The sequence below is a fragment of the Falco naumanni genome, chromosome Z (assembly GCF_017639655.2).
Source record: "Falco naumanni isolate bFalNau1 chromosome Z, bFalNau1.pat, whole genome shotgun sequence".
Lineage (NCBI taxonomy): Eukaryota > Metazoa > Chordata > Aves > Falconiformes > Falconidae > Falco > Falco naumanni.
Window position 1 is genome coordinate 17,882,482 of NC_054080.1, and position 26,248 is coordinate 17,908,729.

General features: G+C 41.4%; 1 protein-coding gene across 3 annotated transcripts in view; it reads left to right on the top strand.

Annotated features, from left to right (window-relative positions):
- Positions 1-26,248, top strand: part of ACO1 (aconitase 1) — a 45,469-nt gene that overhangs the window by 13,313 nt on the left and 5,908 nt on the right. For 2 of the 3 annotated variants that reach the window (XM_040580442.1, XM_040580443.1), the window contains exons 4-19: positions 3,842-3,979; positions 5,900-5,969; positions 6,087-6,270; positions 9,601-9,740; positions 10,810-10,981; positions 11,451-11,551; positions 12,577-12,693; positions 13,941-14,100; positions 17,351-17,486; positions 17,993-18,077; positions 18,333-18,489; positions 19,028-19,152; positions 19,402-19,506; positions 20,164-20,306; positions 21,963-22,110; positions 22,518-22,640. In XM_040580442.1, the coding sequence (XP_040436376.1) occupies positions 3,842-3,979; positions 5,900-5,969; positions 6,087-6,270; positions 9,601-9,740; positions 10,810-10,981; positions 11,451-11,551; positions 12,577-12,693; positions 13,941-14,100; positions 17,351-17,486; positions 17,993-18,077; positions 18,333-18,489; positions 19,028-19,152; positions 19,402-19,506; positions 20,164-20,306; positions 21,963-22,110; positions 22,518-22,640 (2,104 nt within the window). Of the gene's footprint in view, positions 1-3,841; positions 3,980-5,899; positions 5,970-6,086; positions 6,271-9,600; positions 9,741-10,809; positions 10,982-11,450; positions 11,552-12,576; positions 12,694-13,940; positions 14,101-17,350; positions 17,487-17,992; positions 18,078-18,332; positions 18,490-19,027; positions 19,153-19,401; positions 19,507-20,163; positions 20,307-21,962; positions 22,111-22,517; positions 22,707-26,248 lie in introns of all 3 variants that reach the window. The other variant, XM_040580444.1, reaches the window with a different exon arrangement.

Below are 26,248 nucleotides of genomic sequence, written 5' to 3' on the forward strand. Positions count from 1 at the left end.
CTTGCTTTCAGTTCCCTACCCTTTTCAAGTCTCATTTATAACCCATATCATATTTTCTCTTCCAAGTCAGTGTTATTCCAAATACATATTTTTAAAGACTGCTCTACTATTGAAAAAATGAGTGTCTAGTTTTTCCCAGGAAAGCAAATTGAGGTTCATACCTAATGGACTCTGAAAAAACTGGGCCTTGTTATTGCAATGCAGTTAGTCCCCATGTGTCAGTGTGTAATAGTCCCTGGTAGATCTGGAAAGTAATTTTTAAGGTGGAACAGTAGCTTTTAACTGTTTTTAATACAGCATTTGACTTGCAAGTCCACTGTCCTTTGCACGTTTGTCCTCTACCTTTGTAAGAATTTAGTTCACCCACGGTAAGCCCCGTGCTGCTAAGCTGTCAGTTGACTTTATTTTTCAGAACAGTAAAGTCCCTTAGCTATCCTACCTTCTGTTACGCATTTTCCCAAATGTTGGCCAGGTGCTAGAGATCCAGTACAGCTGAACTCTTAAAAGACATTAGGAAAAACTGGCAAAGCCTCAATTGAAAAAAGTGCTGATTTCCTAGTTATATTGTACCTGCTGACTGCTGTTAACATTTTAAAAAGCTGGAGCAAAGAGGAAGCCAAACTTTCAAGCAAATATTTTTTCTTTGTTCCTGCACTTTCTTGCCCCCTACTTTCCTGCTGAGTTTTAAAAATTTGCCTGTAAGTCTTCAGAGCAGCAGCAGTCATGAAAAACGAGCTCTTCAACAGACTGCTGAGAGAGATCTTTTGGAAAAGGCAGCTTCGCCAACTTTCCAGAAACCGTATGACAACTACATTCATGTGTTCTGCATTAGAATTATTGAATTTCCTAGATCTAATCATTCTGTAATCGTCCTGAGCTCTTCTAAGACTGTAGATGGATGTTGTGTCTGTTTCTTTTCAATTGTTCAATGTTTGTAAGCTGGTAAAAGAACTCTTCTAATCCCTTCCTCCCACACCTGCCCTCCCCCAAGTTCACCTAGGTGGCATAACAGTTGTTATGCTGTTGTCCCAGAATATGCATATTCCAAGGAAAATAAACTGCTCTAAATTCCAACATCATGTCAAGGTTACATGATGTGGACCCTTTTTTCTGTTTGTTTTTGGAAACACTCAGGATGGTCAAGCTAAAACTCTGGGAATGACAAGGCCTTTTCTCTTCTTCTTGCATTGTTTCTGATGTATTTAGAAATTGTAATAGCTTCCTTATTAGAGTTGAAAACATAAACTCTTGCTGCTTTGAGCTACTCTTGCAGAAATGTAATGTTTTTGGTGGGTTACTGGACAATGCCAGATTCTTATGAGCGCATTGCAGACAGCTCTTTCTGTCTCAGCAGTCAGCAAAATCAGATAGGCTTGTAGGCAAGAGGGTTTCCCAAAGTGATTGAAAAATGTCATCTAGTACATACCTCTGTAGAAGCTGAGAATGCATGTGCTGAGAAGCACCAGAAGCTTTATTAAAATAAATACAGAAATGTGTATGATCTATTAGGTAAGGCAGGTGTTGAAGTGCCAGAACTTCTAATTACTACTCCTCATTTGCTTATGACTAGACTTGGATTGGAAGTGAAGGATGGGCAAAAGACTCTCATGTGTATTACTTTGACCCTCTGTATAGTTTACATTTCTCACTTAGGAAAGAGGTCTTAATATAGGGATTGAAAAATTATTTTGGATGAATGAGACATACAAACAGAGAAAAAGGTTTGTTAATTTTTAAGTCACTTGAAGTTCAAGGGCTTGCAGGATTGTCACAAGATATGAGAAGGCAGAAATGTGAATGTTGGCCTGTAGCCTGAAAACATGCTGTTTGAATGTCATTTGTGGTAAGGTCTTTTGTCAGTGGTAAGTACAATAATTTGTTAGTAAAGATGAATGGTGCACCTTATTTCTGCCTTTTGTGTTTGTCCAGAGATCTGCCAGACCAGTTAACTGTATTTTCAGAAGTGGATTTATGCTGCAAAGGTGTTTTGTAGTCATGTCCTTTGTAATTTAAGAAATCTGATGCCTTGCTCTGCCAGTTTCACTTGAAGTGTGGAGGGTACCAAACAGCCCTAAGTATGGAGAAGATTCTTTTGTGTTTTGCAAAACTTGGAAGAGACAATCCTTGCTTTAAAATCAGCTAAATACACATAACAAAGTATCAAAGAAAGAACATTGCCTTTTTCCCCCTCTGCCCTTCTTTTTTGAACAGACTGGGGAGGAGAGAGAGGAACAGAGCAAAAGAAGATAAACCAGTTCAAGATCCCAAAGGAATGCTGACTAGAACTAAGTTTCCAGATTCCCCGCCAAGCTTGTTAAACTGCTTCTGTTACTTGATGAATTTTGGTTTTAGCTTTTCGTTCTTACTCAGGATATAGATACATTTCTGTCCCTTCTGCTCTTCTGACTTTGTTTTCCCAAGGGTACTGTCTCTGCCATAGAGTAATGATCCCAAGACTCAGGGTAAGGCTGCAATTTGCTTTGTATAGAATTATTGAATCATTTAGGTTGGAAAAGACCTTTAAGATCGAGTCCAGCAGTTAACCTAACAGTGCAAAGTTGGCTACTAAACCACGTTCCTAAGTGCCCCATCTACATAACTTTTAAATACCTCCAGGGATGGTGACTCAGCTCTTTCCTGAACATATGCAGAGTAGTGTGAAATGGTTCTTTCAAAAAACAATAAAAGATTATGAAGAAAAAACTCAGCATAGGTGGCATTTTTCTGTGCCCAAAAATCACTTGGGCAAGAGTCTGAGTAGTGCTGTACTAGTTATGCTGTCAGTATCGTTCTTGGGGTGATGGTAACGAGTTATATTACTGTTGGCTGAGTTTAGGAGCTTTTAGATAGGACTTTTCTTGAAATGTGGTCAGTATCCTTCGATAGAGCTAGCAGTATGAGCAAAGTTTTTCTAAAACATCTGGTTAGAAGCATTGATTAAATAGTCCTGTATGTAAGCAGTACAAGTATTTTGCATCCTGTACAAATTGCCAAATATGTAGTGAAGTTAAATAGACTTAAGGTGGAATTTTAAAATTCAGCTTTAATGTCTTCAGGCTATATCATGTTTTCTTAATGTTTGATACTGTACTGTAGCCATTGAGACTTGTTCTTTTTCCATGGATGTCGTGATTTAACCCCGGCTGGTAATTAAATGCCACACAGCCACTTGCTCACTCCCCCCCTCACCCAGAATGATGGGGAGGAGAGTTGGAAAGGAATGTAAAACTCGAGATAAGAACAATTTCATAACTGAACTAAAATAAAAATGAAAGAACAATAATAATAACAATAGGAGTTACCATGAAAAAGGAGGGAGAGGAGTAAAATCCAAAGTGGATGGAGAAAAGAAGACAGGTAATGCACAGCACAGCTGATCACCACTTGTTGACTGATGCCCAGCCAGTCCCTGAGCGATGAGCCTTAGCAAACCCCCTGCCGGTTTCTATACTGAACATGACATTCTGTGGTATGGAATATCTCTCTGGCTAGTTCAGGAGAGCTGTCCTGGCTGTGTCCACCCCCCAGTTTCCTGTGCCACTCCAGCCCTCTCACTGGCAGAGCCCAAGGAACTGAAAAGTCCTTGACTTAGTATAAACATCACCCAGCAACAACTCAAACCGTCAGTGTGCTGTCAGCATTGTTCTCACACCAAATCCAAAAAAAAAGCACTGCACCAGCTCCTAAGAAGAAAATTAATTCTATCCCAGCCAGAACCAGGATGATGTGACAGTAGATGTCTCTTCTGTGTCTCAGGATCTCGCTTGGTTTTGTTTTGTTGTTGGTTTTTTCTTTTTTCTTTTCCTAATGGTATCACCTAGCCATTTCTCTTCTGTTTTAGTGGGGTACCTGCTGTGGTTGACTTTGCTGCGATGCGTGATGCTGTGAAGAAACTTGGTGGGAACCCTGAAAAAATCAATCCTATCTGTCCTGTTGACCTAGTGATAGATCACTCCATCCAGGTTGACTTTAACAGACGGTAAGGATACAAAAAACCTCCTAATGGTAATAAGCAAGCCAAATGCAGTTACTGATAATAAAGGTAGTTCCATTGGTGATACTCTTAGCATTTGGACTATAACATCCTAGACTCAAAGTGTTTAAGTTAAACTGTTGTATCAAGTTGCAGTGAATTAGGTGGAGGAGTTTTGATTTTTTTCTGTGGTGCATCTCTCAGCAGCACAAGTCTGAATTAAATGTTAAAGGCTCAGTTCAGACCTGTGGTGATCATAATTTTCCATAATAACACTGCATTATTATTAGTTGCTCAGAAATAGCTTTTTTCCATATGCACTTTTTTGACCCCGTAGGGCTTTTTTCGAAAGGACAAGTGAGAATGTCTCCTTTCTTCCTTATTTATATAAGAACAGACCTAAGCTGCTCTAGCTCAGCTCTAAGGAAATCTTTGCTAGTTCAGTGCCTCCAGGCAGAAGAGCAAAACTGATTAATATGGCCCCTGTAAGCGCAGGAAAAACATAATGCTGTTCAATCCTCAGCATGCTACAAAGAGACAAGTACTCACTAGAGCAAGGGTCTACTGAACTAATCTTCCAAACAGATCCTGCAATTACATGTTTCTCAGTTTCCTTCCACCTTCCAAACTCCAGAAGGTTTTTTTGATCTGCAGTTACCTTGCCTGCTAAAATACTTTGTGTATTTATTGTCCTCTATAGGATATAATTTCAAAGTGGGCCACATAAGTTATAGCAATGCAAAGAAGAAAATTCCTGGAAGGTGGAGATTAAAGAACATAAAGAGCAATTTCTCAGTGCCAATATTTAGAGGTTTCTCTTGAACAAAAGTACTGAACTTCTGAGCAGAAATTGTGAAGCTTGCTGCATAGAGGAATGTTGTCAGATAGTTTTCAAATATAATTTTTTCCTACTTTTTTTTAACTGTGTACTAGTAAGGATATGAATTCTTACTGATGCTGTTTCATAGTTGGCAGGGGAGAAAAGGGCCAAAAATTTTGACTTAACATTGTTGAAAATCAGCTGTCTTTAGCTGTTTTACTAGAGATGCTGTATCTATTCTTAATCTTAACATAACACTAGACAGTTTAGAAACAGACTCAAAAATTAGGAAGACTCATCTAAAGACTGATCTCTGGGGAAATGGGTGTTACAGCATACTCTATTAAACTAAAACCTAACCTTTTTTCTGTTTAATTTGTGTCATATTTTTTAAGGTCTTTGGGAAACAAGACTCTTTGTGAACAAGATATGATTTCTTCTTTACCATAGGACAAAATCAACTATTGTGATTCTTTTTCTGTATTATTTTATTAGTAAGATATATTTTATGTTATCTGTAGTATCTAGGACTTCATTTAGATATTTTTTTACTAATAGTTACTTTTTGTCACAGCTTTTTTTGTATTTCTGTTAGGCTTGCGTGTATGCGGAGAGAACATTGGCCAGGCCTAAGTTAGGCAGCTGATTCAAGTAAAAAGTTGTTAACCCTGTCTGCTTTGAAGCACAGGGGCTTCAGTCAGCCCTTTTTCATCAATGTTAATCTCTTTTTAACTGAAGTTACAGGGGAGTTGTTCTGGTTAGCCTTTGCTTCTTTGCTGATAACCTCTGATTCAGGTGTTGGGAACTTCATATTGCTCTAACACATAGTGTAGCTCTTCCCAAACTACAAGTTTTAGGCCTCTCACATATGTAATATGCAGATTAGCACTCGCATTTGAACCAGACTTAAGGTATTACTTAAGATTTCTTAAATCCTTTTCACTGGTTGGCTGCAGTTTACAGCTACAGTGAGATTAAAAAAATGAGATTGATCAGCATTAACGTTAGGTAATAACTCTTTTCTTACAACCTTTGGGTATATCTGACTAGACATAAATTTAGTGTGGATACTTTTGGATCTGACAGCTGATTATTTTTACTTGTAGATCAGACAGCTTGCAAAAAAATCAGGACCTGGAATTTGAAAGGAACAAAGAAAGATTTGAATTCTTAAAGGTACCAAAAGAACTAATTCTTTGGAATTTGTTTGCATGGAGAAAAGTGCTATGAACAAAAGTTCTTCTAGTGCTCGTATGCATTGAAAATTTTTTACTCCAATTCCTTCTGTTTCAGTGGGGCTCTCAGGCTTTTAAAAACATGAGAATTATTCCGCCAGGCTCTGGGATCATCCATCAAGTGAACTTGGAGTACTTGGCAAGAGTGGTGATGGATCAGGACGGCTACTACTATCCAGACAGTGTGGTGGGCACTGACTCGCACACCACCATGATAGACGGCTTGGGAGTGCTTGGCTGGGGTATGTGCAGTAGTATGTCACGAACAGTCTGTTGACTGACAAAGCTGTGTTTCAGACTGGTGAATTGACCCTGGCTGGCAGGTTAGCCTCCAGCCAGTTGGTCACTCCTGTCAGCAGGATAGGGGAAGAGAATTGGAACAGCGAATGCAGGAAAAAACCTCATGCATTGAGACAAAGTTTAATAAATGAAGGGAGGGGGGAGGGAAGTACCCATAAGCAAGTGGTGCAGAAACCATCACCCACCAGCACACCAAAGCCCAGCCAGTCCTTGGGCAACAGCTACTTTGGAAAAATTCCCCCACCCCCTGCCTCCCAGTTTTAATGCTGAGCATGATGTTAATGTGGCATGGAATATAGAATCATAGAATGGTTTGGGTTGGGAGGGACCATGAAGATCATCTAGTTCCAACCCCTTTGCCATGGGCACAGACACCCTCCACTGGGCCAGGCTGCTCAAAGCCCCATCCAGCCTGGCCTTGAACACCTCCAGGGATGGGGCATCCACAGCTTCTCTGGGCAACCTGTGCCAGTGCCTCACCACTCACAATGAAGAATTTCTTCCTAATACCTAATGTAAATTACCCTCTTTTAGTTTAAAACCATTACGCCTTGTCTGTCACTACACTCCCTGATAGGAGTCCCTCCCCATCTTTCCTGTAAGGCCCCTTTAGGTACTGGAAGGCTGCTGTAAAGTTGTCCTGGAGCCTTCTCTTCTCTAGGTTGAACCTGAACTCCCTCAGCCTGTCTTCATAGGAGAGGTGCTTCAGCCCTCTGAGCATCTTCAGGGCCCTCTGGACTTGCTCCAGCAGGTCCATGTCCTTCTTATGTTGGGGTCCCCAAAGCTTATGTCATGGGCAGACTTGCTGAGGGTGCACTCAATCCCAGTGTCTGTATTGCCAAGAAAGACGTTGAACAGCACTGGTCCCAGTATGGACCCCTGAGGAATGCCACTCATTACCAGGCTCCACTTGGACATTGAGTCATTGACCACAACTCTTTGAGTGTGACCATCCATCCAGTTCCTTATCCACTGGGTGATCTATCTGTCAAATCCATGTTTTTCCAGTTTAGAGACAAGGGTATCATGTGGGATAGTGTCAAGAAACTTTGCACAAGTCCAGGTAGATGGTGTCACTCTTCCCTCATACATCAATGCTGTAACCGTCTCACAGAAGGCCACCAGATTTATCAGGCACAATTTTCCCTTAGTGAAGCCATGTTGGCTGTCACCAATCATCTCCTTATTTTCCATGTGTCTTAGCATAGATTCCAGGAGGATCTCCTCCATGATCTTGCTGGGTGCAGAGGTGAGACTGACTGGGCCATGGTTCCCTGGATCTTCCTTTTTTCTCCCTTTTTGAAAACAGGGGTTACATTTCCCCTTTTCCAGTCAGTGGGAACTTCACTAACAGCCACAACTTCTCAAGTATGATGGATAGTGGCTTAGCCACTTCATCTGCCAGTTCACTTGGGACCCACAGATGCATCTCATCAGGTCACTTAGATGGTCTCAACCTTGATCTTCTCCTATAGTGGCAGTTCTTCATTCTCTCAGTCCCAGCCTTTGCCTTCTGTGACTTGGGCAGTGTGACTGGAGCCGTTGCTGGTGAAGACTGGGGAAAAAAGGTCACTGAGTACCTCAGGCTTCTCCACGTCCCAGATAACCAGGTGTCCTGTTTCCTTCTGGAGAGGGCCTGCATTTTCATTAGTCCTCCTTTTATCACTGATGTACCTGTAGAAGCTTTTCTTGTTGCCCTTGATGTCCCTGTCCAGATCTAATTCTATCAGGGCTTTAGCTTTCCTTACCTGATCCGTGGCTGCTCGGACAGTTTCTCTGTATTCCTCCCAGGCTACCTGTCCTTGCTCCCACCCTCTATAGGCTTCCTTTTCGTGTTTGAGTTTGTCCAGGAGCTCCTTGTTCATCCATGCTGGCCTCCCAGTGTTTTTGCCTGACTTCCTCTGCACTGGGGTGCAGCATTCCTGAGCTTGTAGGAGGTGATCCTTGGATATTAACCAGCTTTCTTGGGCCCCTCTTTCCTCCAGGGCTTTATCCTATGGTAGTCTACAAAGCAGATCCCTGAGGAGGCCAGACTCTGCTGTCCTGAGTCCACGGTAGTATTCTTGCTGTGTACCCTCCTCGCTGTCCTGAGGATGTTGAACTCCACCATTTCATGGGCACTGCAGCCAAGGCTGTCCTTGCACTTCACGTTCTCCACCAGCTCTTCCTTGTTGGTGAGAACAAGGTCCACCATAGTATCTCTCCTCATTGGCTTCTCTGTCACTTGGAGAAGGATGTTACTGTCAGTGCATTCCAAGAATTTCCTGGATTGCCTATGCCCTACTGCGTTATCCCTCCAACAGATACTGTTTCCAACAGAATTATCTTTTTAATTAACATCATTTTGCATAAAATAAATTGGAAATTATTTCTCAGAACTATTGTTAGATTAAATGGGGAAGAGGATAGGAGCAGTGGTTTGGCATGCATAAGCTACTATTACAGGCAGTTTGTTCTAGCTTAGTATTAATTAAGCTAAGCAAAGGTAGAATGAGGTTTGAAAGTGGAAGATATACATGAGAAGGTGTTTCTACAGGCAAAAAGTTATAAAACTGCGGCCTAATGCCAGATTGCTAGTAAACATGGGGTTTTTTAGATTGCATATGACTGACATCTTGATACTTTACCTTATTAAATTAGCAAAATGAAGTAGTCACTTTAATTGCATTCACTCTAATACTGAAGGTGTGCTTACACAAAGGTTCCTAGTTGTTGAAACTGTTGATGTTGGAACTTAACAGATGTAGTGAAGATAGTTCTGTCTTAATAAGTAGCTTTTCTATTAGTATTCTATACTCTTGACTCTAATATTCTTTCTTTCCTTCAAAATAACTTGTAAGTTTTTGTTTGGTGACTAATAGTCATTGAGGTCTGCTTACATTTCGCTCACAGCACGCCGTGTTCAATGCCGTGTCAGTCATTCTTTGTTTATGAATTGCATGTTTAAGTCATTAAATAAAACTTACACATCTGTTACTATAAAAGCCGTGTGTCCTCAGAGTAAGTTACTTCGATTTAGACAATAACCTGTCTAATGGCTGAGGTGTAAGGATGAAGGTATGAAATGGAAAGAAATCAAAAAAGCCCAACCTTGCAGAAATAAGCAAGATGAGGAGTGCCTCAGCAGATAGCTAAGTCCTCTGCCTGACTGCTCTCCTCTTTCACACCTTAAATTGAGGAATCATCAGTCAGTTGTACTTCATGGGTTTATCTTTGGCATGTTACTTACTGTCTTTCTGAATAGTTGGATTATATACTCCTGTTGTGTACAGGTGTTGGTGGCATTGAAGCAGAAGCAGTGATGTTGGGCCAACCGATCAGCATGGTGCTTCCTGAGGTGGTTGGCTATAAGCTGCTGGGAAACCCTCAGCCACTGGTAACATCCACTGACATAGTGCTCACCATTACCAAGGTAATGAACGTGTGTGCCATTTTGCCATTACGGCTGGAAGCTATGCGTAATCTGTAGGACAAAGCCACTGTACTGCATGCTTAGGAGCCCTGTCTGTGCTTCCATGTAGTCATTATGGACTTTTTTTTACACTTTATCATTCTGTGTGGGTTGCAATCAGCTGCCCAAGGACAACTGCAAATTTGATGGGCAAATCACTTTCTCAGAAGCCAGACAAAACAGAGCGGAGAACTGATACAGTGTGGCCTGTTCAAATCCTCACATGCAGACCTGTTGTGGAGCAACAGTGCTTGTAAAAGGGTCTCGTTTCCCTGCCGCCTTAAAAGAAACATGATGTTTTTCTTTCTTGAAGTCCTCACTTAGAATAAGGCAATGTCAAACCTGAAAACAGACAGTAAGTGCTGCAGTCTGATTTCTTTGACCTGCAGGTGTTTGGCGCACATTGTATGTTTATAATATATTTATCCCCTCTGTGGATTGTGACTGAATTAAGAATATTACTGGTTAGCATTATTAAGGGTTTTGGAGGTCAGAAATCTGGTACAGGTTGGTCATGGGATGCTGTCTTTAGACAGAACCTCCAAATGGGGAAAACCAATGCTTTTTTTATGAGTTCATCCACATGTGTGTGTTCATTTACAGTTTGATTCACATACTTGTGTAGTTGGTTCTTCCTGTTTCCCCATCTTCCAGGATTTCCTGGCTAAAGACCTCACACTGTTCTTCTCTCCTTAGAATGTCACGTTGAGAAAAATGCAATTGTTATAAGATAGATTGTAGTTTAAATGAATTGAAGAGCAAGTTTAGAAGGAGTACATCCCTGTACTTACTGTACCTTATTATTGAAACTACATCTGTGTCCTCATCCTTGTGACTGAGTTTACCAAAGCTTTGCAAATGGCTAAAAAGTTGGAAGCTGGATTTCATAATGTACATGACTCTTGTTCACTGCATTTGGCATTTCACTCTGAGAGACATGGAGCAAGAAGTAAAGCCTGTATATTTTACCTAGTGTATAATCAGGTCTTTGACACCTAGCAGTGACACAGGCCCTGTGTTTTTATAACAGCACCTCCGCCAAGTTGGAGTTGTGGGTAAATTCGTGGAGTTTTTTGGTCCTGGTGTAGCCCAGCTGTCAATTGCTGACCGAGCCACCATTGCCAATATGTGTCCAGAGTATGGAGCAACAGCTGCCTATTTCCCAGTGGATGATATTAGCATTGGGTACCTGATACAAACTGGTGAGTGTAAGAAGAGACTACAAGTTAAAGGTGTAATTGAAAGCAGGGACTCCAGATCTATAAGGTGTAGTCAGCAATGGGATTGAATCAAGTGGAGCCTTCTGAGCTTGAGTGCATTTTTTTATCCATACTTACTTATTCGGGCTGTTTTTTGCTCTTAGGGCTATGTTTAGGAAGAGCCGAGTTTTACTTTTATACAGCTAACTGCCTGCTGCTTAGGTTCCTGCTTCTGTCATCTGGATAAGCTAGGTTCGGGCAGCGCTAAGTTTTTGTTCTGCAAAAGCCACTAAGTCTGCTCAATGGCTTTGTTTCCAATGAATCTCTAGTATTTGTGCTGAAAGGGTCTTGTAGTGCAGTGTACAGCACGAACAGTGAAGTAGCCTGTTAAGCATTGATTTGTTTTTCAGTCATACAGTAGTTCCTCAGTTTCATTGCATTCTGTTTTTGCTGTGTCTGGCTTTCACCTTAGGCCGTGATAAAGAGAAAGTTATGTGTACAAAAAGGTATCTTGAGGCTGTGGGAATGCTAAGAGATTTCAAGAACTCCTCTCAGGATCCGGACTTCACACAGGTTAGAAACTATGCTGTTCTCTGGCTCCTTGCTTTATGCCCTGCCCTATTTCAATGTGACATTTGTCAGTTTTTCACAGAAACTAAGAAATAGCCAAAGGACTCCTCGTCCTTTGGCTTGGTTCACACATCTGTCTTAATCTAAGGCCCAGTGGCATAAGTTAGCTGTCTCTTCAGGTGTGAAAGCTTGGGCATAGGTATAGGCTGGCTCTCAACTGAGCTCTAGCTGATGCAGATTCTGCAATTTTGTTCATGTGGTTTTGAGCAGTTCAATCCAGACTCAAACACAGCAATGAAGACAGTGTGGATGTTGTGTGTGTAAGCCTTGTCCCAGTTTTACCCTTGTTCTGTTCAGCGAGTTATTTTACTGTGTGAATCACGACACTTAGAAGCTCTGTGTGGTAACCACAGACCACACAAACAGCTTTCTTTGCAAGAAAACCAAGATCTTACTTGAGTCCAGGAAACTCAAGAATATTCCTGGTTCTCTCCACAGTAAGAATTTACCTTGTAACTTATGTTCAGGTTTGCATGATTATTCAAAAATCTTAGTAAATATGAAAAGATGCAGCATACTATAATAAAAAGTTGAAACATGTCTGAGGAATAGGAAAATAGGATAATCTCTGTTTTATAATATACCGAATGTTTTACCCAAGGCCAAGATGAATAGTCTGCTTTGGTTCATGCCAGTACCAGGATTTCTTCACATCATTGTTCTCTGAAGAGGACCCTGCTGCTAGCATGTGAAAAGACATAATTCTCAAAATCATCTGTATTGTTTAGATGCTTCAGTCATACACTGGACTTTCATAGCTGGGGTATTTTTGAGAGCTGGCAGTCTAAAAGTAGAACTGTTCCTTTCTTCTGATCTTTTCGTTCTCATATGTCTTAGATAATTTCTGCAAACAAACACAGTGTGCGGATTTAGCCATGATTCAGCAGCAGAGGTGGCATATCTGTGGCTTAACTGGCTTCAACTTGTTATGCAGTGCTGAACTGCTCTCACTTCCTCTTCCTGAATAGGTTGTTGAGTTGGATCTCCATACTGTTACACCTTGCTGCAGTGGACCAAAAAGACCTCAGGACAAAGTGGCTGTGTCAGATATGAAGAAGGACTTTGAGACTTGTCTGGGAGCCAAGGTAGGGACTGGGATCATTTGGGCATATAAACTAATGCGCACTTCTGAAAGTTGTCTGGTGTTCAGGAACTACATTTTGGGGTTAACTTGTGTGTTGTTTTGTTATTGAAAAGTAAATGAGGATGTCTGAATGCAGTTTAGAAGATGACATCAACAATGGGTAGTTTAAAACTGGGGTGATGGTTCCGTCACATGAAGGTGTTCATGTCTTATTGAATTAGTAGTTCTTTCTGATTTTAGATCAGTCTTAGACCTAACATGGTTTTGACATGCACTAGGGATTTCTGAATAGGCCACGAAGGGTTTTTTAGTAGAGTGGACCAAGTAGCTGCTACGCTGAGCTCTGTGCTAACTACCCAGCTCTTCAGCTTTCCAAGCAGGTTAAGCCCTCAGCTCCGCAATGGAGTTTTGCATTCAGTACTAAATCTATTCAGCAGATCAGAACTGCATGTGTCTCTGTGACACATGGTAAAGACAGAAAAAAAAGACTTCTCTCTACATCACTCAGTCAAAAATGGTCACTGAAAGAAGAGCAAGATTTTAATTTGAATTAATATGCCCAGACAGTTAAGTTTCCAAAATCAGTTTAAATCCTTGGCTGATAGGGTAATCACCCTTGTTAAAGGCAGTATAGAACTCTCGTGATTTAAATCAACAAACTTAAACGACAGCAGTTCCCAATAATTCTTGTTTTGTTATATGTTCCAAACACCATTACATGACCTTGTGCTTTCAGATCTCCAAACATAATTTTTCATGGTGTGAACAGTGCCTTCTTGCTCCTTGATTTTTTTGAACTGTCAGACAGGCTTTTGCCTTTCAAGTCAGCTCTTAGTGTAAGTTTGAGCTGTTTGATAATGATGGCTTAAAATTTTTTTGTGTTACAGCTAGTATCTCAGGACTAGGTTGTGTAACAAGACTATACGTGGTCAGGAATCTGGAGCATATGGGAGCAAGAAGCATCTGTGCAATCTGAAGAAGGATATATTCATGCAGGAACAAAATACATATTTTGCTGCAAAGGTTGCCTCTTTACCAGTAAACAGATAATAGGATAGACCCCAGAAAAATCGTTTTTGTCTGCCACTTTGACCAGAGATGCAAGGCTTCACCACCAGACCTAAAAATGGAATCATGGATGTGACTGACAGATGCTTCTCATTCATGAAATTCCTAGTTCATACTAATTTCCACTCACAATATTTATATTAACCATATCCTTCTGATTCTTACTTTCTCCTCCTACAGCAAGGATTCAAGGGATTCCAAATTGCCTCAGACCGACACAACAAAATAGTCAAATTTAATTTTGAGGGCTGTGACTTTGAGCTTGCTCATGGTTCAGTAGTGATTGCTGCCATTACAAGCTGTACAAACACCAGTAACCCCTCAGTTATGTTGGGGGCAGGTAAGTTTATTTGCTTAATCTGCAGTAGTTTCTTTCTGACTCTGGCTGTGTGTCCTAAAGACAAATGCAACACCCATGTAATTCTACATGTACAAAGCTGGTTTTGTCATTTGGAGTGCTAAAACTGAGTTTAGTCCCTGAGGGTAGCAGAAGGAATTCTGGAAATGGTAGCTGGAAACATGGATTGAAGAAAATGTATTTTTCCTGCACTAGCTTCTCTACAGGGCAGGCTGGAACTGAATTAACCAGCACCTCTGGCACTTGTTAAATGCACAGAAGCTGTTATATAGAGCTGAGAAGAGGTTATTGAAAATCGGTCACAAGAAGGAGGACAGTGAAAAATGGTCTGTGAAATTAAGTCTATTTAATGGTCTATGAAAGTGCTCTGATCTGACAGCAGAGTACAGAACACACACTTAGCTAGGGAGTGTATGAAGTTGTTACAGCAAGAGTCTGAGGGCAAGTAGGAGGTGAGCAGAGGAGGAAATTTGTGTTCTCAGGGATTGCCATCTTTCAGAGCCTTGTTATTTACATCTTAACTGCATCCAAGAAGTGATCAGAGGTGGGCTTTGTATCCCCCACTTTCTTGCTTATCCCTATTCAAATACTATAAAACATGTAGTCGGAGTTGTTTGTGTTAAATGTCAGGTCAGGAGGTTGTTCATTTTCAATCTGACTAGTCTGAGCAGAAAATTTCTCATTCCAAATGTGTACTTCTGGCAACAAACTAGGAATGCAGAGTCAGCGCAGAGTTCAGTCTATAGCAGACCAGTTCAGTCCTCTTTCCCAGGTGCTTGGCTACATGCTTACATATTTCTTTCTCTCCTCCACAAACTTATACATAGATGTTATCTGTCACTGTAAGATCATCACTACATTAGGGCTTCCAAGTCTGTCAGACTGTTTGTAGGATGCAGGCTTGTTTTCTACAAACACTGGAAGGAAAGTGCAATGGGCAATGCAAGGGCCCTTGACCAGAGAGGATTACTTACTGGCTGAAACCACGTGATTTGTCTCCTTTGTTCCTGTCTGGTGGTGGGAAGATCTTGGCTTGTGGACAACCTCTGACAGATAGTTTGCCAATGTGATATTTGTCACCTGTTGTTGGACTAGCATATGTCTTTGGGTATTCTACAGTACCAGCAGCTCACCCTCTTCCCAGGCACAACAGGTTTTTTAACTTCTAGCGACAGGGACAAGTCCATCATAAGCCAGTCTGTGGGGTGGGAAGGGAAGTGGAGGAGAGGCCTGCTCTATTTCTTACCCTTTGTGAGGAACGCAATTGAATGACGTCTTGCAATTCACTTGCCCTGGACAGGACAGCCAAATCAGCATACATCTTTCTTTAGGTCTGTCCTGGTCATGATCACAGAAATAGAGCTGTATTTCTTCCAAGGATCAAGAAGTAGGTTTCCTCCACAGAGGCTGTCTTTGCTCTGTCCTACTCACCTTAGGTAGGTGTATCCCTCAGTTGTGCCACCTGCTTAGGATACAGTTTCCTCAAGCATTTGGCTTCTAGGTTAATGGCATGCATTTTTTACCCTCATAGCATGGCAGAGGGAATACTGATCTTTCAGCATGCTTGGCCTTATAGCTCTATGGGTTTAAAGTGTAGAATGCTTTGCAGATACAATTTGGTACTTTGCATACATTCAATACTACTTAACACATAGTGGGCTGAAGAACCTAGTCCTAAGGCTCTCAATGTATGCACTCGGATTTAGTGGGCACTCTTACTGTTGCTGCCTTTCCGTCCAGTAGTGCTTATGCTTTGACCTTGACAAGGAGAGGGATAAATTAATTCTTTCAGTCTCCAGTGACTGTACACTAAGTGTTGAGAACCTCCGAGATACCCACAAAAAGCATGGTAATTTGGCTTTTGGAGCAGGCTTTGAAGGGCAAGTAATGTAACGTAGAGTGCTTCCACACTAAGTAATCAAGCTAAAAGAAATCCAAAATACCAATAGTTGTTTCAAACTACCACTGTATGTCCTGTGCATTAAATGATGTGCAGGGATTGTGTGGTTGTGGGGATAGTAAGTGTATGCTGTAGTAGCTTTGACAGCCTAATCTGACTTTACAAAGGTGTTGGACTAAGGTTGCTCGAAGCAACATAAGTTCTGGCGTTTCCTTGCCAGTTTTTAGAGTTTGACTTTGCATTCTTTTCAGAACTGGTATTGGCAGGAAAACAAGCCAGCAGGCTATCAGGCTATCAGATCCTAGGATGAACATTTATTTGTGGTCACATTTTCAAAAGCATCCAAGAGCTCCCATTTCCACAGCTTCCTCTGGCAGCTAAGGAGTCCTAGAAATTTCAGGAATAGGACTGCTTTTTAAAATTCACCTGTCTACCCTTAGGCCTCCAAATCTGTTCATTTTCACACAACACTTAACAAGCAGAAGTCTCCCAATCATGTCTAACAGAGCTGCCAAACAGCTGACAAAGGCAAAACAGTTTGATAACATCTTCCTGTTGGACATCATGTTGGTTCAAATAAGAGCTTATGTATATTTTCTTACCTAAGTGAGTGTGTGAGAAGGAGAATGAGGCATGGGAATATGAAGTTTTGCATAGTTTGCATATCTGCTGCTTCTTTTATGCACATCCTGGGAAGGGGTTGGAGGGGACTTGTTTTCTGAACATTCAGCTATGTATGGACAATTCATTTAAAAGGAAGAAGTTCAGAACAAATGCGTTTCTGGTAATACATACGCTCCACTAAAACATCTTTATGCATGTAGTGGTCAGGCAGCACCTCTGCAACAAGATGTACGTTGTGAGATAGCTTGTTTGTCACAAGGTCCAGAGCTGGCGCTCTCAGAGCCATTTCCTTCTGAGGGCAGCAAGTCATATGTTGGCAGTTATTTCAGCAGTGGATCGCTAGACCACCATAAGAGGGAAGTTAACAATTCTTCATTGCATTTATTGTGACATACTTGTCTTCTGAATTGTGTTCTGAGTTTTGAATGTCTGTCTGGTGCCGCAGTGTGAGTATACCTTGTTGAATGCAACCTCCATCAGCTTTCCAGTGGAGCAGAAATTGCAGGTTGGATCTACAGTTCAACAGAGCACTTGAGCTCTAGCTGTTTTTTTCTCGAGTTAATGCTGTTGGCTTACTGTACCGTTTCATTGCTGAAAATGGAGCCTTTTCTGTTTTTCAGTTATTTAATGATCCTTCTGTTAACCTGTTGATCCACCAGACTGTCACACTTCCAGGAAAAACCGCAATATGCCCTTTGCATTTTTCAGGATTGCTTGCTAAGAAAGCTGTTGAAGCTGGTTTGACAGTGAAGCCATACATTAAAACTAGCCTGTCCCCAGGAAGCGGGGTTGTCACTTACTATCTGAGGGAGAGTGGAGTTATGAGTTACCTTTCCCAACTAGGGTAAGAGTGCTTTCCTTACTGTTGTCTTGTGGCTGCTTAGCTAAAAGCATTGACAGCAAATGATGCAATAGAATAACTATTTCCCTGTACAGCTTAGAAGATATGTCATTTGCTGTGTGGCATGATCCTGTATGAGTTAACTCATTGCTGTTGTGCTGGCTGACTGTGCCAATGAACGAGAAGGTGTGTTGCCTGCTGTAGCTTCTTGAAGACTCATGTTCTTAAGCAGGAAAATGGGCTATTTTTCAAGTCTGATGGTTTTTAAATAGCATAAATGACACTATAGTGTTATTCATCTTGCTAGATAATTCATTCCTAGATATTCATTCTGTGAGCACAGACAGTCACTGCAATGATAAAAATCGAGCATTCTCAAAAATGCTGGTTTTGGCAGCAATTGTTAATACAGTACATCTTCTAAAAGTGACCCTGCCAACTGCTGAGAGGTTAAACATCTTTCTCCAAAATAGCTTTTTGTTCACTGATGGTTTTTGTGCTCTGTCTAGGTTTGACGTGGTGGGTTATGGCTGTATGACATGTATTGGCAATAGTGGACCCCTACCAGAATCTGTTGTTGAGGCCATTACACAGGTATGCAGTTTTTTCCTGTGCAGCATAGGTAAGCTATTCTGAGCTGTGTTATGCTGTGCACTAACTCTTCTCAGCTGTGTGTGAAGCAAATTCAGTCTGTATTCTGAGGTGGGAGGTGCTCTGGGATTGCTTGAAAAGAGGCAGTTCTGTGACTGTCCAGTCATTGATGTTGCAGCACAGTGCATCTCCACAGATCTGCTGGGTATATGGAGTCTGCAAGCACCTCAGCTACCTTTGTCTCAAACTCTCTTACAGGGAGACCTCGTAGCAGTGGGTGTGTTGTCTGGCAATAGGAATTTCGAAGGGCGCGTCCATCCCAACACCCGCGCTAACTACCTAGCCTCCCCACCACTGGTAATAGCCTATGCAATTGCAGGGACTGTTCGGATCGACTTTGAGAAAGAGCCTTTGGGTAAGACAGTATCAGGATGCTTCTTTTCACAGCTTATAGACTAAACTAGTTGGAATTATGCTCTTCAGAAACATTTGTCCTAGGGAGATACGGAGTACCTCTGGGACACAAAGCATGCAATTGTTAAGAAACAGAGCGACAAGGAGTCTGTATGATGGAGAAAGGGGCAAGCCAAGCCTGACCAGTGTGCTAATTAAACAGGGGCACCTTTTCAGTGATAATTGGATGACGGTCTGTCATGAGCAACCTGACCTAGTAGACTTCCTCTGAGCAGGAAGTTCATCTAGACAACCCTCAAAGGTCCTTTCCAATCTAAATTATTCTGGAAGGCCCTTGGAAATCACAAAAGAAGCCATATGTACAGTCATCATCAAGTTTATGAGGCCCTCTTCTGTCAGACCCTTGTAGGTGAAATAAAGTGTGTCTCATGAGTGTTAACAGGGTTAGAAGGAACACATACCTAAAGAACACCATGATAAACTTTTTCTTCCTTAATGGAAAATTTATTCAACAAACATAAAAATACCATTTTCTACAGGAATAAATGCTTCAGGGAAGAAGATTTACCTGAAAGATATCTGGCCAACAAGAAATGAGATTCAAGCTGTTGAGCGTCAGTTTGTTATTCCTGGGATGTTCAAGGAGGTCTACCAAAAAATAGAGGTGAATTAATCCCCTGGACAGTAGTTTGATTGATGTACTGTGCTGTTCTAAAGATGTTAAATAAGTTGGTCTTCATAACAAAATGAACCCCAAACATAATATATATTGTCACAAGAATTTCCCAAAGTGCTTTAAGAAATACACAGGGCTTTTGCTGAAGTCAAATTTGTAGTTTTACCTGGATTCTGAAGTAATTTCCTTGATTCTGAAAACTTAGAAATTGATGGGATGTCTTTGTATGTTTTTCAGACAGTAAACAAGTCTTGGAATGCCTTGGATGCTCCTTCAGATACACTATATACTTGGAATCCTAAGTCAACTTATATCAAGTCTCCACCTTTCTTTGATGGTCTGGTACGTGCACACTTTCCCTTTGAATCAAACAGAAGTGTGTAGTCAAGGTCAAAGGTGAAGGAAAGCCATTTTGAGGGGCCTGGGAGCATCCATCATCATAGCCTGTTGTGGCTTTGGTTCTCAAATGTTTGAATTACAGTATTGTGTTCATTTTAATACAAAGGCATGAGTGAATCTGAAAATTCTAAGGATTCCCTGTCACTTCAGGGCTTTTGAAAAGTCTTTTTCCTTTTAAGGTGAAATACTTTTAAATAGTCACAAAACAAGTGAGGGAAAAGGACAGGAAACAAAACCCACCGTTCTGCCTGCCTGTATTTTGCACCAAATAATTCAGTGTTCAGATTGCTATTTCAGTACTATTTGAAAGAAAATGCAGATTTCAATACATGCAGATGCATAGTAATCCTGTGGGGTTTTTGTCTGCATTCATGCATGTACTACTGGAAGTCTTGGCTAATTTTTTTGTCTCTATTTTCTTCATCTTGAACTTGCTGACAGCCAGCCAGGAAATCACATTTTGTCCAAAACGGGTTCGGGTTTTTTTCTTTCTTCTAACATATAAAAAGGGAGACCTTGTTTTTGGTTTGCACTTTCAAGAAAGGTAAAGGAATTCTGTGGCGTTTTCTAATGATTATGTTTTTATTTATGATGGTTTAGACTTTGGCTCTTCAGACCCCAAAAACAATAGAAGATGCTTATGTCCTGTTGAGTTTTGGGGATTCTGTGACAACTGACCACATATCTCCAGCTGGGAATATAGCAAGAAATAGTCCTGCAGCCCGTTATTTGACCAGCAGAGGGTAAGCACTGCTTCTTGTTACGGACTGGGAAGAGGAAACAAGCCACAACTACTATACCATGTTACAGCCACACATATCTGGTGGTATTTCGCATACGCTTGTATACCTTCATGGATGCCTGGAGAATATATAAAAGAAGAAAGAAAAACATTTCTTTCTCTGCTGTTTCAGCAGCTCTCACCAAGTGTAAGAACTTGCACAGAGTATGTGCATGTCTGTTACACTGGAGAGCTGAAGACTTTTGTATGGACAGAGGGGAGGAAGATAACTTTCAGGCTAATTTACAGTAAGTGTATTCATAAATAAAGGAATAAGGATTTGTGCCCCTAATGAAACAAAATTATCACGGTCCTTATTGCCAAAAATTGTTTTGGTTTTATACTTGCTTCTTCTAGCATGTGCAACTATTTAATAGATCCAGACTGTCAAGAGCTATAGACCAGGGGTCCTCAAACTGTTTAACCAGGGGCCGGCGCAGATGCAGTGGCAGGCAGCCATCTGCGGCTGCTTGGTTTCCCCCCCCCAATCCCTGGCGGGGGGGGGCAGGGGGTTCTGTAAATACCAGGGGCCGGATTGAGGAACCTGGGGGGCCGTATCCAGCCCGCGGGCCATAGTTTGAGGACCCCAGCTATAGAATATCCAGAAATTTAGGTTTCAGTGCAGCTGCAAAAACTGGCAAAGCTATTGTGGTTAGAGTCCAAACTGCTTTGGACTCTAAAATATCAGGCTTTTTCCATGGCCCGTCCATCAGTTTAGTACTCTGGGTTCAACTTAAGGCACGATTAGGACTTGCTGAGTTGCCCTATCCAGTCTTGACAGATAATACTTTTATTCTCTGGTTTAGTACTTCCTACAGCTTCAGTGATCTTTTGAGGAACAGGACTGACATTGTACAAGAAATACATATTCACTAGAACTAGTAATTCTGGAGGGGAAATGGATTAAAACATGATTTGCTGACAACTAACGTCTCTGGACTCTTTGGCCCTGTGCTGTCAGTCACTTTGAAATCTAAATAGCCCTACAGAAATTACAAAACAGATGTACGTCATAGCTGCTGTTTGGATGTAGCCCAGTGCAAACAGTCAATTTTCAGTCACATTCCAGCATATTCTTTGTTTACTGTTTAGGCTGGAGTGTCCCCTTATTCCAATACCTCTACTTGCGGATTAACTTTTTCTTCTGTAGTTCTAATTTGTAGCAGGGATGCTCTGTGCCTTTTAAATGTTTAGCACAGTGGTGTCTCTACCTTTGTTCTAGGTGCTGTGGTAATATAAGTAACAAGGAAGATTTTCAGTAGCCAGCTATTAAGAAAAGAGTTGTATTGTGTCTTCTGACCTAACAGGAACTGTATCCTTGCACCACTATCAGATACCATTTACTAGGGCAAGGGATGACAATACTATGGAAGCTGCTTTCTGTGACCAGGCTGTAGGCATACTTCTATTTTTTTTACTTTATTTTTTTCCTCCAAAAAAAGAATAAAAGTAGAAATATTGGCTAAATGGATGCTACTGCCATGATGGGAACTATGTTCATATCTGCCTTAAAAACATCAGTTCATTAATTTCTTTTTTTAAAGCACAGAGTGCTTCAGTCTAAAAAAAAAACAAAACACGTTTCCTTTTTTTTGTTGGGTTTTTTTTCCCTTAATAGCTTGACTCCTCGAGAGTTCAATTCTTACGGCTCCCGCAGAGGGAATGATGCTGTCATGGCCAGAGGAACATTTGCAAACATTCGCTTGGTGAACAAATTTGTTGATAAACAAGGACCTCAGACTGTCCATTTCCCTTCCGGGGAAACTGTAAGTACACTTGCTCCTCTAAACTAAGGCTCATTGACAGTAGAGTGGATTAGTAGTGGCTTTCCTTCTTACAGCTTAGGTCATTTGCTTAACTGCCTTTTTAGTAAAGCTGATGAGGGGAAGCTGTATTGACCTCGGGAAGCAGGTCAGGCATACCTACTGCTATCAGGCTTAGCACTGGAGGGTATAACCACTGTAAAGTGGTAATGGAAGGTGCAGGTTTGTGCTGGGAATGAGATCAGACCACAAAGAAGCCACAAATCACTGTGATTAATATCCTTAAAGTGCTGCTTGGCAGAAAGTATGGGCTTCAGCTGTTTATGTGGGAACACTTCTTTCCTTGTTTCCCTGGAACCGTGCTTCCACCCCCAAAAAGTGTATTAAGGTGTTGGGCATTTTCATTCCAGCTGGATGTGTTTGATGCTGCAGAAAGATACAAGCAGGCTGGCCATCCTCTGATTGTGCTGGCTGGGAAGGAATACGGTGCAGGAAGTTCCAGAGACTGGGCAGCTAAAGGACCATTCCTCTTGGTGAGTGACTGCAGTAAACCAGAAGGAGGTCAGTACTTAAAAGTGCGTAGTCAAGAAGACTAGCTTATGACTGACGTGCGGAATTAGACTCTATAACTCGAAAGTTATAAAGTAGGTATGTTTGTTGCGCGCAGATGCACGGGGGATCACTCCTTCACAAGCGTGCATGCCCGAAGTGACCAACCATCTCACATTTATACAATGAAACAAATGAATATTCAATTAACACCTATACATATTAGTTACCTAAACCCCGCTTCGTATGTTAATTAGCTTATCAGTCCAGTTTGCTGGAATGTGGTGGTCTTGCAGGTTTGTAGGTGATTCACGTTCTTGTGACCATCTGTGACCATCCGATCTTCTCCAGCAAGGAGTGGTGATTCATGTCCTTGTGGCCATCCGGATCTTCTCCAGCAAGGAGACTTAGCACTCCCTCCCTCTAGATAGCATTGGAATATCTCTCATCCTTTTCTCATTCTTTTTTAAATAGCCCCTTTGTTAGAGGAAGAAGGGTAGGGGTCTCCTCAAAACTGTAGTTGTCTCCTCAGAGCTGTGTGCCTATGTGACCAGACACCACACCCATGACCAGTCACTGTACCCGCATTCCTGGGCAGACATATACAATCACAATCGACGTCCATTGTCCCCATTTCACACTATTTCTCCATATCAATCCCCCCTTTTCTATCAAACTCAGTAAATTCTTTTACTTAAGCAGTCTTCCTAATGATACAAAGCATCACACATAAGTGTTACCCTTTTAAACATTCTCCAAACCCACAAATATAACATAATGGTTAGTATTAAGGAAATTCCTAAACTGATCAAGAAGATCACAATGGGGTGTACCGTAGTGTTAAGAATTCCTGTTGCAGAAGGTGACCAGCCAAAGAGAGTATTCCACCAGTTATGGTTTCCATCCTGTTCTACCTTTTTTCTCACTATTCGGTTTTGATAAATATTTCCCCCTTTTTCTTAACCAAGTTGTCCATCCCTCATAAGAGGTTCGTAAGAAGGGGGAACAGGATGGCTTAGCATCAGAAACATTGACTTGTATTTGTAACTCTATTCTTTCTGGGTTAAACAACATTTGTTGCTGACCTGTATTTCTGATTGTATAAATTTTTGGATTTGGTTTAGTAAGCGTTAATGGGGTTGTTGTAACTGTGGTGGTGGTAGGAACAGTGGTTAGCAGGATTGTTATTTTAATCTTATAAGTCAGAGCTGTTCTTGGGGATTCCTTTCCTAGGCATATTATAAAGATGGGCTTGGTTAAGGTAAAATTGTGCCAACATTCCCGTGAATTAAAGCACATGGTTGTATTTAGAAGGGTAAATTCCTTATCTACCTTTCTGACATTAATCAGGGTGTCTCCCGAAATCTTGGTGTTATCCTTTTCATTATACGTTTGACACCCTACTTTTATCTATCTCCTAATTTTCCCCATAATCGGTCGAATTTATGTACATCCTCCCGGTCCCATTGATTCCTTTGGTATACCTCATTTTCAGAAAAAAACACCATAGCTAGTTTCGTCTTTGAGTCCACCTTTCCCATTATTCCAGTGTGTTTTTTCTGGGCATGATTCCAAGCCCAGTTATCAGGCTCTTGGTTGTAGGCAAGAGAGAGGGTACAAAAAACCACAAATGGTTTAAACCCACTATTGTTCATTTTAAGAATCTAAACGTTCCTCATATATACATATAAAATCTGTTTTGATCAAAAATATCTTTGTTTGAGTTGGGGCTTACTAATAACAAGTTGGGCAAGACTGGCCACTGGCTCGGTCCCAGACTCTTTTGTTCTATATTGTTTGTTGTGGTGCCCTTCCCATATGGTGGATCCATAACCGCTCAGGTTCACTTACTTGCCACCCACATTGTTCCCATTTGTCCGAGTAAATTTGAGTTTCAGTTCTGTTTTATCTGGGGTTACTTTCCACGAAGTTGCAGGGGCTTTCTTGATCCGGGTATGGTGAATCCAAGAATTCTGTCCCTCAACCTTGATTGCAGTGTAGGTGGTGAATAGGACTTGAAAAGGTCCGGTCCACTGTGGTTCCAGGGTTTTATCTGCAAAACACTTAACGTATACATAGTCCCCTGGTCATATATCGTGAACAGGTCCATCCAGACCCCTACTGCGTGTTCCCATCACATGCTTCTCAATTCTTATTAATTGTTTGTTTAGTGCCACCATATAGGAAGTCATTGTTTCTTCACCAGTCTGTGAAGACGTCCCCTTTTGTACCCCATAGGGTCGTCCATATAAAATTTCAAATGGGCTAAGCCCCTCTTTTGCTCTTGGTCTAGTTCGAATTCATGTAAGAGCTAATGGCAAAGACTGGGGCCAAGTTAGATTTGTTTCTTGACCTAGCTTGACAATCTGTTGTTTGATTAGATGATTCATCTTTTCTACCTGGCCACTTGATTGTGGTCGGTGTGGGGTATGTAATTGCCAATCTATTCCTGGATGGTGGCTGATCTGTTGTACTACTCTGGGCACAAAATGTGGTCCTCTCTCCGAGGACATTACCGCTGGGACTCCAAACCTAGGTATTTTCTCTTGGAGTAGTATTTTGGTCACTTCCTGGGCTTTAGCAGTTCTGCACGGGAAGGCTTCTGGCCAACCTGAAAAGGTATCTGTTAGTACCAATAAATATCGATACCCCCCTTTTCTAGGAAGTTCCGAGAAATTGATCTGCCAGTGTTGCCCTGGAACATTTCCTCTACTAATGTTCCCTAGTTTTATTTTATTTGCTTTATTGGGATTATTGCATAAACACATTTCACATTGCTGAGTCACCTGTTTTATTACAGTATACAAGTTTTGTCCTATCAATTTCTGATTTAGACTTTTATATAAAGCATCAGCTCCCCAATGCGTCTTATTAATAATAGGGCTGTGGTCCATATTAAATTGGATGGTACCACTATATGACCATCCCTTAAATAAGTCCACTTACTTAATTTTATTTTATCATTCATGTCCTGAATTACCTTTAAGTTTTCTTTAGAATAGTTTGGCTCTTGATCTGTACTTACAGTTTGGATTTTATCGCCTGGTTAAGGATAATCCCTCATTTCCTACCTCCTCTGTTACTTGTCTGGCCTCATGGTCGGCCAGGCGGGTTCCAATTTCCAAATCAGTGCCTCAGAGTGGGCCATTCCTCACACCAAGGTCTGGCATGGCATATGTTCCCACCGCTCAACGCCTACTGGGTTGCAGCCCACAGCGGAGCTCAAGATTCTTCTTGGTGGCAAACACAGAGGCCAACCCAGTCTTGCCCTTGACTATGGTAGGAGGCACCTGACCAACCTTATTCCTTGTACTTCGTTGTCAATGCAGTTTCATCTGCACATCCCATAACAAGTCCCTGTCATGGCAAAACACACAGATTTACATTAGTAGATCTACTACAGAGTGTATTTTATTTCAGGTTTTCTGCCAATATCCCCACAGCCTTGCTGACCAAGGGATATTGTTTTTATCTGAACTGGGCAAGCCTCCCCCTTATCATTTTTACTGTAACAGGCAAAGCATTTTTCACCTTTCCTGGAATTTATTTTCAGATACACCTGGTTAATACTTCAGGGAGGTCCTCTTTTCCT